Genomic DNA, 15,341 nt, shown 5'->3' with positions numbered 1-15,341 from the left:
AGAAATTTTGGGCTCAGTTGTGTCCATAAGTCGAGGACTACCCGTGTACCTATACTTGTAATTGATCGATGAAACCTGAAATGAAGGTGTGAGGAATGAGAAAATAAAACCTATTAAAACACCATTCTTAAGTTTTTGGAGAGGCAGGAAGTCAGATTTCTATTGCAGTTCATCTTCAATATGAGCCGTAATTCAGCAGTCAAGCACATTGTTTGAAGCAGGAGGCACAAGTTTATCAGATGAACCCCGCCCTGAGGGTCCTCCCCCCCTTTTTTTTTAATCACTTGCAATTTCATACACTTGGAAACAATTGCGGGCGGGGGGGGGGGAGTATTGTAACTTTGGCTCTTTCAGGCTTGCAGCATTTCATCTTCAAAGAGCAAACCAAAATTAAAATCTGCCCATTCCTCCACTATTGAGATAGAAACGTTTCTTATTAGTTTCTTGTTAGCCAATATTATTATTATTAACTTGGAACTTCTGCCCGGAAAGTTTTCATACATTCCAATATAAAACATCCTTTGGGATGATCCTTTTGAAAGGGGATTTTTCTTTGAAGCTCTGGTTCTGTGTTCACTTAGCTGTCTGTGATGCAAATATCATTAGAGACCGGAAGAATTGATGTTGTTTAAAAATATAAACCTAAAAAGCTGACTAAATATTACAGAGAAGAGTTACTGGAACTAGATGGTATAAAGAGACAACCGAGCTGTTTCTTTTAGGATTTATGAACAAAATGACAAAACAATTTAATTGACAGAATTAACTATGCTATGTACTTGTTCCTGTGACATTTTATAATATAAAAGTGGTCTAATTCCCATTCTCTCAAGTAAGATATCAGGCATTTCATCATTGCTAAAGTTAGTTTTATCAAACAGCCACGATTGGTATGATGTGTCAATAGGAGGATTATTCTCTTGTTTTTTTTTTAAAAAAAAATTCTTTTAATGAGAATCGTATGGCCCAGTTAACGTTAACCTGTCATTTTACCTTTTGAACTTGCTGCCTTGTCTGTTAACATTGAGGATATAAAGGCACAGGTGCGTTTTTCCCCATTGAATTGTGCATGTGTATTCTTTCCAAGAAAAATAACAAGATGTTACTTTAAACTTAATATTTGTAGAGTTACCTTTTTGTAATATGTTCATTATGGATAACATAACTTCCTATCTAGATGATATGGTCCCTAGACTTTAATGATCCATAAATATGAAAAGGTTTATATATATATATATATATATATATATATATATATATATATATATATATATATATATATATATATATATATATATATATATATATATATATATATATATTCAGAAAATTCTAATTGTATTGTGTCTTCACTATTTAAATAATGTCATCATCTACTCTTGCTCAACAGATTTCAAGTCATTAATATGGAAACGGTGCCAGTACATTTGTTGGGCACATATTTTAACGTGGGTGCATGCAGTAGAGTTTTTTTTAATTTATTCATTCATTTATTTGCATGGACACGGCCACAAATGATCAGGTTCTGCTGTTTGTGTAGATTCACACACACAGAACCTTTCTGGACTGAAACCAATACGGATTGGTAGTAGAAATTAATTTACTGCCAATTCTTATTGGATTTTTAATAATATGTTGTTGGCATGGATGCCAATATGGGAACCGCAATATGGGAATGAGACAATATAAACTCATTGCTGAAATGACTGGGTGCATCTTTTTTGTTTTAGGTATACCAATAACTGTGCCACCGCCAGGTATATTTATTTATTTTAAAAGTAGCATGAAACTTAACTGTGAATTCCTTTTTCGTATAAGGAACATTTGAATATATCCCACTTTTTTAAAAAATGCACTCAGTTTTCTTTGGAGGACCTCATTAATACTCAGAGTGATTTGAGTTGCCAACTTGCTCAAAGTAGTTGAAGAATTAGAAGAACCTTAGAATATTTTAAAGTGTACAATATCTTTTAAAAAATAAGCTACGCAAACTCTTTTATTTTGGCATTATTCTATCATCTATTGCTACAAAGTTTTACTAAATGTTGTTGCGTTGTTTTTCTGCTAGGGCCCAGCTAATATGCACTAACTTAATTTTGAATTTGTTTTCAATTTAAACCCAACCTCTTAATAATTAAATATTTCAGGCTTTCCTCCCCCACCTGGAGGACCACCACCTTCCCTTATACCAACTATAGAAAGGTAAGTCTTAGTTTGTAATCTAGCGTTACAAGGACTTTGTTTATTTTAACAATTGCTCTGATGTGGATTTGAACAAAAACACCGTTCACTGTTTTTGACTGTTTGAATTTCCTTTCCTTTTCCAAAAAGAAGCCTGCTTTGTAAGTTTGTGGTTTCAGCAGCCACTTTGTGGTAGGTAGAAGAAAAAGCAAAGTTACCTGGAAGAGTTGTAGAAATGACTGCGATATGGACAGTAAAGATAAAACTATCGGGGAGAGCAAATAAGATTTGAAGTCTGAAGTTGGATATTACCCTGTTTCCCTGAAAATAAGACCTCCCCGAAAATATTGCAACCCAGCAGCCGCGATGAGGTGACGACACTCAGCGCCTCCTGAAACTCAAAATTAATAAGACTTCCCCGAAAATAAGTGCTTATTTCAGGGAAACACAGTAGTCGAGCAACTCTTAGGCATTTGGTTTCCTTCTTATTAGTTAAAGCTTTGGAACAGGGCTAGACAAGATAGTAACAATCTGCCTTGTATATACAATATGTTTTTTAATCATTGTACATTTCTGATTCAGGAAAATGTAATCTGGGCACTAGATGTCTGGGGCTTTTTATTATTCTCCTGGCAGGCCTCTGGATTGTTTCTAGTAGACTCTCTTATATATTAGGCTAGACAAGAATTTGGTGGTAAACTAGAATTATTTTGACATACAAAAAAATTGTACTTCGATGTCTTACTGATTGAGGAATGATGAAATGTTTGCCTTAAAAGAAATAAAACTTTTGAACAATTAAGTCATATGGCAGTCATAAATCAGATCACCATGTGACAACACCCAATTTTATCACCATTTTTATGGCAGTTATTAAGCAAACGCAGCGGTCATAAAGCGAACCCATAGCTAAAACATTATGGAGTGTTTTTTTTTTTGCTGGAAACCAGAAATAAATGCCAAATTCTGGTAAAAATGTCATAAACTGCAGTCATGTGACCACGGGATGCTGCAAATAGTTGCTAAGTGTGGGCCAGTTGTCAAGCACCCAAAATTAATGATTGATTAATTTTATGATTTCATGTGAATTTATGGTTTAATATAATTGTATGATTTAATGATGAATACCTCCTAGAATAAATGAATAAATAAAAACAGCCAGTGGGGGGGGGGAGTTTTAACCCAAACTACATATGTTAATCGTGATCTGAATCAAAGCTGTTCTTTGTTTTAGCAGTGGTAGGATTGAATTTGGCCTTTCCCACCTCACATGGATGAATTATATCGGGCAGTGTTCAATACTTGACATTAAAAGTTTTCTAATGGAAGTGTTCTGAACTAGGCTTCCCCAAAAAGCACGAGGCAGGGTCCTGGTCCCGACAAAACCTCTTTTATTAAACGAATGTGAATTCCTCTCATTCATATTCAGTATGGCCTGGCGGTCCTTCAAAGGAATATTTATGACTACAGACCTTATTTTTCTTGGAAAGCTGCCATGTAAATATTTTCCAAATGAGGTGCTGTGCAAGGAAAGGCTGGGCACAGAGTCTCTGAGATTCACGGACAGATCTTCACACTCCTGAAACGAATCTAACGACCAATCAAACGAATTGTTTCCTGCAAAGGCCCACTCCCCTTTCGCTCCTTTTTTTTTTTCCTCTGGGAGGGGCCAATCACCTTCTACCTGTGACTTTACTCCCAGGTTTACCCTGATTTCTGAGTTCTTTTCTTTTGGCAGCTCTGCACACACACACACACACACACACACACACACACACACACACACACACACACTGGGAACAGGCTCCAGCTGTTCCTCTGCCTCACTGCTGTCTAGCTCCATAGGCACCTAATCACTGCCAGACGGCTTCGGCCCCATCTCTCCCTCCAACGCAGAGCCCTCGTTTGAGCCTTCCCCAGCCTCCAGGACTGGCCCATGCTCCTCCCCAACCTCCTCACTGTCCGTCTCTGCTGCCAGCTCTGCTGGTCGTTGGCGAGCCACAACAGGGAGAACCTTTTCCTTTCCCATGTTCTCTACCACGTAGACAACTGTTCTGTCTGGATATGCCTTCCTAGTATAGCTGGATCCGTAAGATGAAAAGACAGGCTATGAACAAAGCAAGACAAAGATATTTATAGGAATATTGAGCCGATAGGTCAAAGGTGAATTCATCCATGTTTGAGTATGAAGAAAGAAGCAGAGAATTGGGTCCGTTGCTTGCCTTAATGTAGTTTTGCAAGGCTTTCTGTTGCAGAGTGTGTAGAGGGGTGCAAAAATAACAACGAGGCTGTGCATTGAAGGACCCAAACAGACTTCCTTCCGACCCTCACCCCTTTTATGAAGATAATCGTAGGGAGCAAAGAAGACACTGATAAACCTCTTTATACATGCAAAGATGGACCAGGTAGCCGGTTGCCTTAATTTATTCCTGCAGAGCTAAAGGCATAGTATGTTCAGAGCACTTTCATCCAGTTAACACGGGCAGCCCGAACTGATTTAATACAGCATATTGATGATTAATCATTTTTCTATGCTTGCAAACAAATGCACAGTTCAGAAACTGGACCTGTAATGCAATAGAAATTGGTTCATTTGAACAGAACCTTATATATGAAAGAGGGTTGATTTATGTTTATTTCCCAACAGTGGACATTCTTCTGGTTACGACAGCCGCTCTGCTCGTGCATTTCCATATGGTAGTGGTAAGTCTCTTCAGTTCACCGCTTGAAAATGTCACTTGACCTGCTATATTTTCATATCTAAAATTTCTTCTTGCCTACAGGAAATGATGATAATAACTAATATTAATATTGTTGGTTTCCTAAGTCTTCCTATTACGGGTGACATCTTCCATTTGTCAAGCGTCCATTGGCAGCCACCAGTCTCCTGCCATATTGCGAGGAGGGGGGGGGGAACGTAGGGAGAATCACTTAACTGAAAATATATGTACATATATTTGGCTTACATCCATTCTTGGGTTGTTGAGCAAAGCGGTAGTTAAGATGCCATGTGATGGCTGTTCTGAACAACAGCAATCCCAGCGCTTCCGGTTGTGGTCATTAAGCAATCTGGGCAGGTCGTTCAATCTCGCAGGTTGGCGGAGAAGGTAGCAGCTGGTCATAAATGGAAACAGGTTGCCAAGCTCCCAGATCACAATCATACGACTGGGGGTGCAATGTTTTGAGACAACCAGATGCAGTTGTGCAGCAGGTTGCAGAGTACCCTTTCTAAGGGCTGTCATAATTCTGGATCATTTACACAAATGGTTGTAAGTTGAGGACTTAGATTTATAGCATGCAATATAAGCAGTTAATTACAAATGCCGTATTTTTTGGAGTATAAGACGCAACCTTTTCCCTCAAAAAAGAGGCTAAAAATCTGGGTGCATCTTATACACCGAATACAGCATTTTTTGCCTCCTGAAACCCTGCCCCCTTCACCAAAATGGCAGTGCAGAGCCTCTAGGACAGTGGTCCCCAACCTTTTTATCGCCGTGGACCAGTCAGCCTTTGATAATTTTACCGTGGCCCGCTGAGCGCACGCAGGGGGGGGGGGGCGTTGTTCGCGACGACACATTGATTGTTTATATATCAGATTGTTTTGATTAAACAACTTTTATTTTATTGTATTTAAACATGCCTTACAAAATAAAATACAATTACATAAATATAAAGTGCTTTAATATGCCCCCCCCGGACAGACTTATGTTCCTCAAAGACCATCCTGAACCCTCAACCCGGACCAACCTTTCTGCCCGCCCTCCCCCTCCCCACCACATTCGGCGGGCAAAGAACAGAGCGCGCGCGCGCGAATGCCGTGGAGAGAGAGAAAATAAATATATATATATATATATATAACTGTTTGGGAGTAAAAGCGGGGAGGCGCACCCGGCCGGGGGGGGGGAGGAGGAGGAAGGAGGGTGGGAAGGAAGCTGGCAAGCGAAGAACAGAAAGTAATTAGCAAGGATTAAAACGACCTGCCGGAAAAAGGAGAGGGGAAAAAAAAAACACCAGATCTGACGGCTAGTGCAGCCTCCACCGGAGGGGCTGCAGAAACACACACCGCCAGTCCTGTCCTTCCTTTCCAACCAGTCCTCTCTCTGCGCGCGCATACACACACACACACACACACACACCACAAACACACACCCGCCGGCAGATATGCACGCACACACACTTTTTTTCTTTGCAATTGGCAGAACTACGGTTTTCTTTCTTTTAAAAAAAAATAATTAAATGGAGGTGGGGGGTATGTGGAGAGAAAGGGAGAGAGGCGGACACATAAAACCGAGCCGCACTCTCGAACCACAGCATGCATCTGGGTGACAGGGAGAAAGCAGGAAAAGCCGAGGAGAGAGCTTTAGGAGCTTTAGCGGAACAAACGGTGTTGGTGGAGGAGGAGGAAGAGGGTGGCGATGATGATTGAGGGAGGTTTGAAAAAGCAGATCCAAGCGCAAAAGTTACTGAGTCATTTCAGCGGCGGCCGGAACAGTTTTCTTGACTCCCTCCCTCTCTCCCTCCTCTCTCACTCTCTCCCTCTCTCTTTCCCTGGCGATGGATCGGTGCGGGAGGGGGGGAGAGAGAAGGGAGGAGACGGCGAGGGAGGGAGGGAGAGAGAGCCGAGGGTGGGACCAAAGGGGGGGGGAGAGAAATGCATTTAAGAGGAGCGGATTTAAAAGAGCGATCATGGCCCCCGGCCGCTGCGCGGCCCGGTGCCAGGTACTCCACGGCCCGGCACCGGTCCGCGGACCGGGGGTTGGGGACCACTGCTCTAGGAAGCAAAAAATGGGCCGTTTTTTGCTCAATTCCCCCCCCCCCCCCAGCACTCTCTAAGCTTCCTAATGCCCCCCCTTTTTTGAAGAAAAAAAACGGGCCTGTTTTCGCAAAAAAACGGGCCGTTTTTGGGAGGTTTGCAGAGAGTGAAAACTTTTTTTTTTTAATTTGCCTCTTCAAAACCTTGGTGCGTCTTATACGCCGAAAAATAGGGTACTTTTTTTTTCCTGAAATTATTTTATCAAATTTAAAAGCTTTAAAAAAATCTAAAAGTCACAGAAGGACTCTGGGCTATTATACAGATAAAATGTTAAAGACACAAAAGTGAATTTAAGAAATGAAAATAGGAGCAGTGATAGTAAATCTCAATATTAAAAGGTAATTAAAAGGCATGGGGAAGAGCATTCAAGAGCGCTAATCAGCCCCGTGAATTAATAATGCTCTGTGAGCTTTTAAGTTAGATGGCAGATCTTTAGATGTTTTCCAAAGGCCAGGAAATTGGGGGCACATCTCGCCTTTGGATTTTAGGTTTTCTATTTTCCAATAAATGCTGAACGTTACACGAAAAACAGAAAAGGAAGCAGTATCCTCATTAGCACCAGAAGACTCCTGAGCCTACCCTCATTTAAAAAAAAAATAGTTTGCTACTCCATTTTGTCTTTGGGTTGTTGTCAGAGGAATTCAGTAACATTTACCTTGAGCAGTCTGATCCAACATCTTTTAGAACAAAGATCTTCAATCCATATTTTATAGATTGATGCTTAGGGTGCTTAGGAATGTCTTAGCCCCGCGATGGTGAACCTATGGAATGTGTGCCAGAGGTGGCACGCGGAGCCCTCTCTGTGGGCACGCGTGCCATCGCTAGCTGGTTTCTGGTACACGAACCAGCTGGTCTCCGCGGGTGCTGGAGAACAAGCCATTTTTCGGGCTGTTTGGGGGTCATTTTCCCGGCCTGTTTTCTGGGTTATTTTTAGGCCATTTTTCTTCATGGGCACCAGAGTGCCAAAAAATGGCCTGAAAACGCCCCCCAAAATGCCCCAAAACAGGCATGCGAGCCCCATCCAGCTAGTCTTTGGGTTTCTGGGGCGCTGGCGTGCACACATGCACGCCCATTCCATTGTGGCCACTCAGTGCCGAAAACGTTTGCCGTAACTGTCTTAGCCTATAAAAGAAAAGGATTGGGGCAGGTATGATCCCTTGTCTTCCAGTACTTGAGGGCTGTCACATAGAAGATTCTCCAAAGCATCAGAGGCCAAGATAAGAAGTAAAGGATGGAAGCTTGTTTAAAGAGAGATCCAAGCGAGACTTAAGGAGAATTTTTCTGACAGGGAGAACAATAAATCAGTGGAGCAGTTTGCCTTCCAGGATGCTCCATTGCTGAAGGTTTTCAAACAACCATTTGCCTGGGCTATGGCATAAGGCCTCGTGCCTTGAGCAGAAGGTTGGACTAAGAGACCTCTTGAGGTCCCTTCCAGTCCTATATTCTATGGTGCCTTTTGAATAACAGGAGACACTGGGGATATTCTGAGTAACACAAAGCTACCTTTTCCTTGAACTTCTCTAGGAATCAGCTTTTTATTCTATTTAGATTTAATGATTTTCCCTCTTGTGGTTAATAGTGGTAAGGATGAAGTAAAAAAAGGGGGCCCTTGGAATTCTCGTTTTATACATCATCAATATTTTCTTTTTTAACTTTTGTTATTATGGGGAAATCACTTGTTGCCTTTTCACATGTCATTCCCATTCAGAGCTCCTATATAGATTCACCCTTTTAAATTAAATTTTTAATCCAACATATTTCTTCTAGGGCAGTGATGGCGAACCTTTTTCTTACAGTGTGCCAAAATTGCAATCTCCCTCTGCCACCTGCGCATGCATGCGCGGCACACCCGGCACACCCACACACATCGTGCACATTCAGTGTTTAAGACGCACCCAAATTTTCACCCTCTTGGGGGGAGAGTGGAAGGTGCGTCTTATACTCCGAAAAATATGATAGATGAAGGGTTTTCAAAGTCCCTGTTTCAAATAATGGAAGAAACAGACGAACATCCTTTTTGGTGCCTATGTACAACCCGCCTCAGTTACGAAAAATAGTTTCACTTCAATACAGGCCACCAGCAACTATAAAATTAACACCCCTTGAATCCTTGGCTTCGGATTTGCTAGTGGTTAGGGTGGGCTGGGCACCTCACTAAGAGAACCCAGTGCTATTACATGGCAGTCTGGGAATTACAATTATTCCATGCCAATTGTTTTTTTTTTAATTTAGCACCAAATTTGCTTTCCAGGCAGGCAACTTATTTTCAAAATGCCTGCCTCTTTAAATGTGTTCCTAATTTGAATCTTCCTCATCCTTGCGGTCACCTCCTGCCTTTAGTCAGTTCCAGTAATGTGGCAGTTTATGGGTTATGGGATTCTCTCCGTCTTCCTGCCTAACCAACAAATGCTAATTTACAGATGTCAAAATACTCAAAAACAACATGAAATAAGTCCCCCCCATTTTATCCTTGGCTGAGTTCGAAACTCCAGAATATAAAACGTTTTGTTTTTAGTTTGGAGCACTTTAAGCACATCTGCCAAACTTGGAACATTTTGCAGGTATCTGGGTCTCTTTCTTTATTTTTTTTAAAAGTTCAGAAAAACAATGTCAAAGAAAGTAAATAAGCGCAGCTGCAATTACAGAAGAACACAAACGTGGCTTTTAAATATAATACCATAAAATAAGGGAATAGATTCTCATATTGACGCTGCTTTTAAAATGGCCACTGGAATAACCACTGGGAAGCAATTAGTTTATAAGCTTTATCCAATCTGCCATTCAAGGTGGGCTTTCCAGTTAAACCTTCCCTCCTTAGGCTTCCCTCTTACAAATAGGGAATAATCCCAGTGCGACTCATTTTACGCTTTTCAAATGTTTTCAGACTTTTTTTTGTTTTCTAACCCTGGAATTTTTTTCTCTAGTCACCTTTCCGCACCTTACAGGTTCTGCCCCGTCGTGGACTAGTCTCATGGACACAACCAAACAGTGGGATTATTATTCCAGAAGAGATAAAGACAGAGAGCGCGAAAGGGATCGAGACCGAGAACGGGACCGAGATCGCGACAGGGAGCGGGAGCGGACCCGAGAAAGGGAGCGGGAGCGAGAGCACAGTCCGACTGCGAGTGTGTTCAATAGGTGGGTATCAGGACCACATCCAAGGCTTTGCAGTGAGAGTTCAGGGCCTGCTTTAAAAAAAAAAACCGTATTTCAAACTTCCCATGCAGCTGCATATTCTTAGGGGACAAAGACTGGCTTTTGTTTTTCTTTCCTCTCTGAAAGCCTAGCCAGCTAACTCTCAAATTCAAACCAGAAGTGCAGAAATAAACACTACATACAAGACCCAAAACTAAGATGGTGAATTTTGTTAAGTCACAGAAAGAAGTAGAATCGCCTCTCTGAAATGCTCATACCTATCTCTCCCCCCCTCCCTCCCCCATTTGTAAAGTGAATTGTGTGGCATATTAAATAATTCTCTTTTCAGCTTCAAAATGCTACGTGCATTAAGGGTTGAGTTTAAAATATATTAAAATAATGTTTGTTCTTATAGAGCACAGGACTTAAAGTCGCCACGGTTGAGAAACACTGTTAGAGAGGCTTAGTACTAATGTTCTCTACTTAGTATGTTTTGTGTTATAAATTACAGGGTCAGTGTCTCAGTCATTAAGATCAGTTTAACATCTGTTCCTTAGGCACCTTTGATTGAAAGCACAAAACGATCTGGTCATTCCAGGGTGCCGAAAGGAACCTTAATGACTTCCAGGCTTAGGGAAGATGCTGTCTTGCTTGCAGACTTAACCGAAAAGGAGGTTCGTTCTTTCTTTCTTTCTTTCTTTCTTTCTTTCTTTCTTTCTTTCTTTCTTTCTTTCTTTCTTTCTTTCTTTCTTTCTTTCTTTCTTTCTTTCTTCCTCCTCCTCCTCCTCCTCCTCCTCCTCCTCCTCCTCCTCCTCCTCCTCCTCCTCCTCCTTCTTCTTCTAATGTGACTAAATTATCTGACATCCATAGCAAAACTACTGTCATATGACAGTGTAAAAAGCCAGAGAGCCCTTAGCCTAATAAAATTATCCTTTGTGGAATAACAAGAGAAAGTGGGAAGCTTGGGAGTTCAGGTATGATATCCTGGAACAAATATCAGTCTTTTTTAACCGTTTTTCAGTGCCTTTTGAAAATTGAGTCTAAGATTAGAAAGAACAATATGTTGGGCCTCCATGACTGACATGCACTGTAAGCAGGTATTGGCATTACGCTCTGGTAAAAGGTCAGGTTCAACTGACTTGGTGGAATCATGGTGGAACTTTATTGGTAGAACTACTGAAGGGATTTGCCATTTGCTGATGTCAACTGCTATCTTACGCTTCTGTGCTTCATTGCCATGTGGAGACAATCTGCCTTGAACTCTTGGGGAAGGTGGCTGGGAGGGGGAATGCTTGGGGGAAAACGAAAGTAATGGCTGTATCTCCTGGAGATGCTGCTTCAGAGTCACCTGGCTGGGAAAAGAATGCAGCTGCATACCAGACTGCATACCAGTGAGTGTTCTGAAAACATCTTGCTGGAATTTGATTGGTCATGTGTGTGGAGGGGGGGGTCACCAACGGAGGGGAAAGTAGATTTGAGGGATTTTGGCGCATGATGCTCAGTTTTGGCTATGCATTACTGCGATGCACCTAATAAAAAAATACCTTTCCCGACAAATGGAGCCAAGGATTGTTTCTATTTAGAGGCTTAAATTTGAGGCAGGTCTCACAGTTGTATTGTAGTCTACTTTTTCCCAGCTATCTAGAATGCAACAGGATTTTTTTTTAATCTATCAGTCCACCTGTTTCTCCTTAACTTTTGAACTCAGACAAGCCCAAAGCCTACTTTGTGGTGTCTGCCTTAGCTTTAACTTTGGGAGAGTGCCATGTCTTGAAAGATCCAGGAAGCAGCCATATCAGATGAGTAGATGGCAGAGTCAGGCAGCATCAAGGCAATCTGAGGTGGGGGGGGGAAGGGAATGGAGCTGTCAGAGAGACAGACGCAGAGCCTGGGCCGACCATCAGCCCTCAGATGAAGAGTCAACAGCTCCCGGGTCTGGAGGTGGCTGATGAGGAAGAGGAGGAACAGCTGCGTCCAGTGCCTGATGTGCAGAAGGCAGAGGAGAGGAGAGCAGTGGAAATCTATGGGCTGGTCCTTGGGATGGAAGAGCCACCACTGCTAGCGAAGCCCCACCCTATCTCGGGGGATAAAAGGCAGGGAGCAGAGATGAATAGATGTGGCACACAACTATTCCTCTCTCTGCTGGACATATTTATTAGCCTGGTGTGTGTGAGAGAGAGAAAGAGAGACTTTGCCGAGGCTGCTGGCTCACCCAATAAAGGGAACATTTATTTAACTATAGAGGATTTGCCCTCTTTTGAGAGCCGGGTCACAACATTTTCATCCTGCCTTCTGAAGGCTAAAACACCCAAAAGTTTTTGTGAATTTCAATAAAAGGTAGCACCAGCTGATGTCCCCTTGCATTACACGAAGTTCCTGCCTGAATCTGCCTTTCAGGATTATTCTTCGTGGAACATAGAAATCAGACAAAAGGTTCCCAACGATAATCTCTCTGTGCTTTAGGTGTATATGGGAGAAGCCCAAGAGTTGCTAACTTTAGTTTGAGGAATGCTCTTTCCTTCTTAGTGATGAGGAGCAGAGATACAGGTACAGAGAATATGCGGAGAGAGGCTATGAACGACATAGGACAAGTCGAGAGAAAGAAGAGCGGCACCGAGAAAGGAGGCACCGAGAGAAAGAAGAGACGAGACACAAATCATCGCGGAGGTCAGTTCCTTACTGAGCTATCAAATGGTTGCTTTATAGGTGGCGCTTAAAATAGAAATGTTGGCTATCCTGTAATACCGCCCCACCCCCTCTCTCTTTTTTTCCTAGTGAAAAATGAAGCCCAAAGTTAGTAAAATGTTTGATCTAATCAAAGAGATCTGAACGTAGGTGGTAGTTAGAATCAGAATCTTTTTTTTTTTTGTTTCATCGTGGAAGCTTTTTAACGAAAGGTTCAGTTCACTGGTCTTTTGGTGGGCTGTTTAGATCCCTGGGCAGTGATGGGGGGGACCCACTGTCCTTGGGGGGAGAGCGAGGGTTTGGCCGTTCTTTGCCAAAGCGCCCGTTTGTTCATTTCAGAATCGGGGCCCAAGCTTTTACCTCAGGGGTGTCAAACTCAATTTCATTGAGGGCCACATCAGGGTTTGTTTGACCTCAGGGCCAGGCTGGGTGTGGCCAGCTCGATGTCACTCTGGTCGGGGACGCCTGTGGCGGCCCAAGCACTCTGCTAGTGGAAACAGCCTCCCAGGCTCCGTTTCTGGTTGCGATGGCCTCCTGCAACCCTCGGCCAGTGAAAACGGAGCTCCGGAGGGCCACATACAGCCCTCCCGAGCTCTGTTTTTGCTGGCAGAGGCCCTGCTGGCAGAGGCCCTGCTGGTCCTTCGCTGTTTCCAGGGCAGCCCCGCGGGCCAGATCTAAGCACCCCACATCTGGGCCCCAGGCCTTGAGTTTGACACCCCTTCTTTACCTTGTCTCTGAGGAGAGACTGACCAATAGAGCAGCAGTCTTTTTTTAATGTCCTTTGCTTATTTGCCAAGTGAAACATTTCCACTTGCTTGCCTCCCTTTGCTAATACAGGTAGTCTTCAATCTACCACCACAGTTGAGCCCGAAATATCTGCTAAGCAAGACGTTTGTTAAAATTATCTTTTTAAAAATCTAATTGGGTTAATCAACATGATCTATGGCCCTGTGTGTTGAAAGCATGAGTACATATAACCCCCCAGTTACAACAACCACAACTGAACCCAAAATTAATGTTGCTAACTGAAACGTGTGTTAAGTGAATTTTGCCCCGTTTGACCAGTTTTCTTGCTACATCTGTTAAGTGAACCACTGCAATCGTTAAGTTAGCAACACGGTTGTTAAATGAATCTGGCCTTCCACGTTGACTTTGCTGGCAAGTCGCAAAAGGGCATCACATAAACCTGGGATGCTGCAACCGTCATAAATATGAATCAGTTGCCAAGCATCTGACTTGATCATATGACCATCAGGATGCTGCAAGGGTGTGAAAAATGCTCAAAAGTCACCTTTCCCACTGTCATCGTAATTTTGAATGGTCACTAATGGACTGTCGTAAGTTGAGGACTGCCTATAGTTTTATAGTCAAAAATGAAAAACAAAAATCCCAAGAATTTCTCAAGAACATAAAACAATTAAACAATTGTTTTAATTGTTAAACAATTTCAAAGTCTACCTTTGTGAATGGAAATCCCGTGAAAGCTGTGACTTCTCCTTTGGAGAAAAATTCTGGCCTCTTCATTGGGGACATTTAATTTAATTTTAAGTGCAGTTATTGGTGTCAAAACGGCTGCCAGCCTGTGCTCAAAATAAACAATGGCAGATGGAAATCCCAAGAGAAGCTTAATATCTAGAAAAACTCTGAATCGTAATATCTGAAAAACTTCAGCCCCTTCCTGGTTTTGATTGATGATGAGGGAAGCTCATTTGATGACATCGTTGCACAGACTACATCATAGTTTTATAACAGGGGTCTCCAACGTTGGCAACTTTAAGCCTGGTGGACTTCAACTCCCAGAATCCCCCAGCCAGCACAGCTTGCCAAGGTTGGAGACCCCTGTTTTATAACACAGAGAGCTTGAGAAGTAGGGTGGTGGCACTCAGTCTGAGGCTCCATTAAATCTTTTTGTCCTTTTTTTTCTCCCGTTTCTTTCCCTAGTAACAGCCGGCGCCGCCATGATAGTGAAGAAGGAGAGAGCCACAGGAGGCATAAACATAAAAAGTCAAAAAAGAGCAAAGAAGGGAAAGAAATGGGGGGCGGGGAGCCTGCCTCCGAACAGGAAAACACCGAAGCTGCCCCTGCAGAATAGGCATGCGATGGTGTTTTTGCCTACTTGCTTATATATTAACGCCAGAAATAGATTGCTCTAAATCTAATTATTTTTCTGGGTCTTAAAAATGTTGCTCTTAATCTTGTTCTGTTAGTAGAAAAGCATACGTTTAATTTGGGTTTTTGAAAATAAAAGAGTGATTTTTTTCATGTTAAAAGCAGGCTGTTTTTGTCTTTGTGCCATTTGAACAAAATGAAGACGTTGCCGAAAAGTTCGTGTTTGGCGACTTGAGATTCCTTGCATTTAATCCAAGAGTCATCAAAATGGAAAGCGCAGATGTAATACAAAGGTTTCTCATATTCAAATAAATATTTCACACACGGCAGTTGTTCCGGACACACAGTAGACGTTCTCTGAATGATGAAGCATTGTTTCATTTAGTCCTTTAGATAAGTATCGTATTTTTTGGAGTAT

At 42.2% G+C, this 15,341-nt stretch overlaps 1 protein-coding gene across 5 annotated transcripts in view; it reads left to right on the top strand.

Annotated features, from left to right (window-relative positions):
- The window catches only part of FIP1L1 (factor interacting with PAPOLA and CPSF1), a 38,470-nt gene extending 23,386 nt beyond the window's left edge, over positions 1-15,084 (top strand). For 2 of the 5 annotated variants that reach the window (XM_087724743.1, XM_087724740.1), the window contains 6 exons: positions 1,731-1,757; positions 2,148-2,202; positions 4,829-4,884; positions 9,919-10,132; positions 12,656-12,796; positions 14,756-15,084. In XM_087724743.1, the coding sequence (XP_087580869.1) occupies positions 1,731-1,757; positions 2,148-2,202; positions 4,829-4,884; positions 9,919-10,132; positions 12,656-12,796; positions 14,756-14,906 (644 nt within the window). In that variant the 3' untranslated portion in view covers positions 14,907-15,084. The remainder of the gene's footprint in view (positions 1-1,730; positions 1,758-2,147; positions 2,203-4,828; positions 4,885-9,918; positions 10,133-12,655; positions 12,797-14,755) is intronic. The other 3 variants (XM_087724744.1, XM_087724742.1, XM_087724741.1) reach the window with 2 other exon arrangements.
- The last annotated feature ends 257 nt before the right edge of the window (positions 15,085-15,341 follow it).

The sequence above is a fragment of the Thamnophis sirtalis genome, unplaced genomic scaffold, assembly GCF_051295495.1.
Source record: "Thamnophis sirtalis isolate CommonGarterSnake01/CBP01778 unplaced genomic scaffold, rThaSir2_p1.2 scaffold_10, whole genome shotgun sequence".
NCBI classification, from domain to species: Eukaryota; Metazoa; Chordata; class Lepidosauria; order Squamata; family Natricidae; genus Thamnophis; species Thamnophis sirtalis.
The sequence above is the reverse complement of the archived record's forward strand: the minus strand, read 5'-3'. Positions and strand labels throughout refer to the sequence as shown.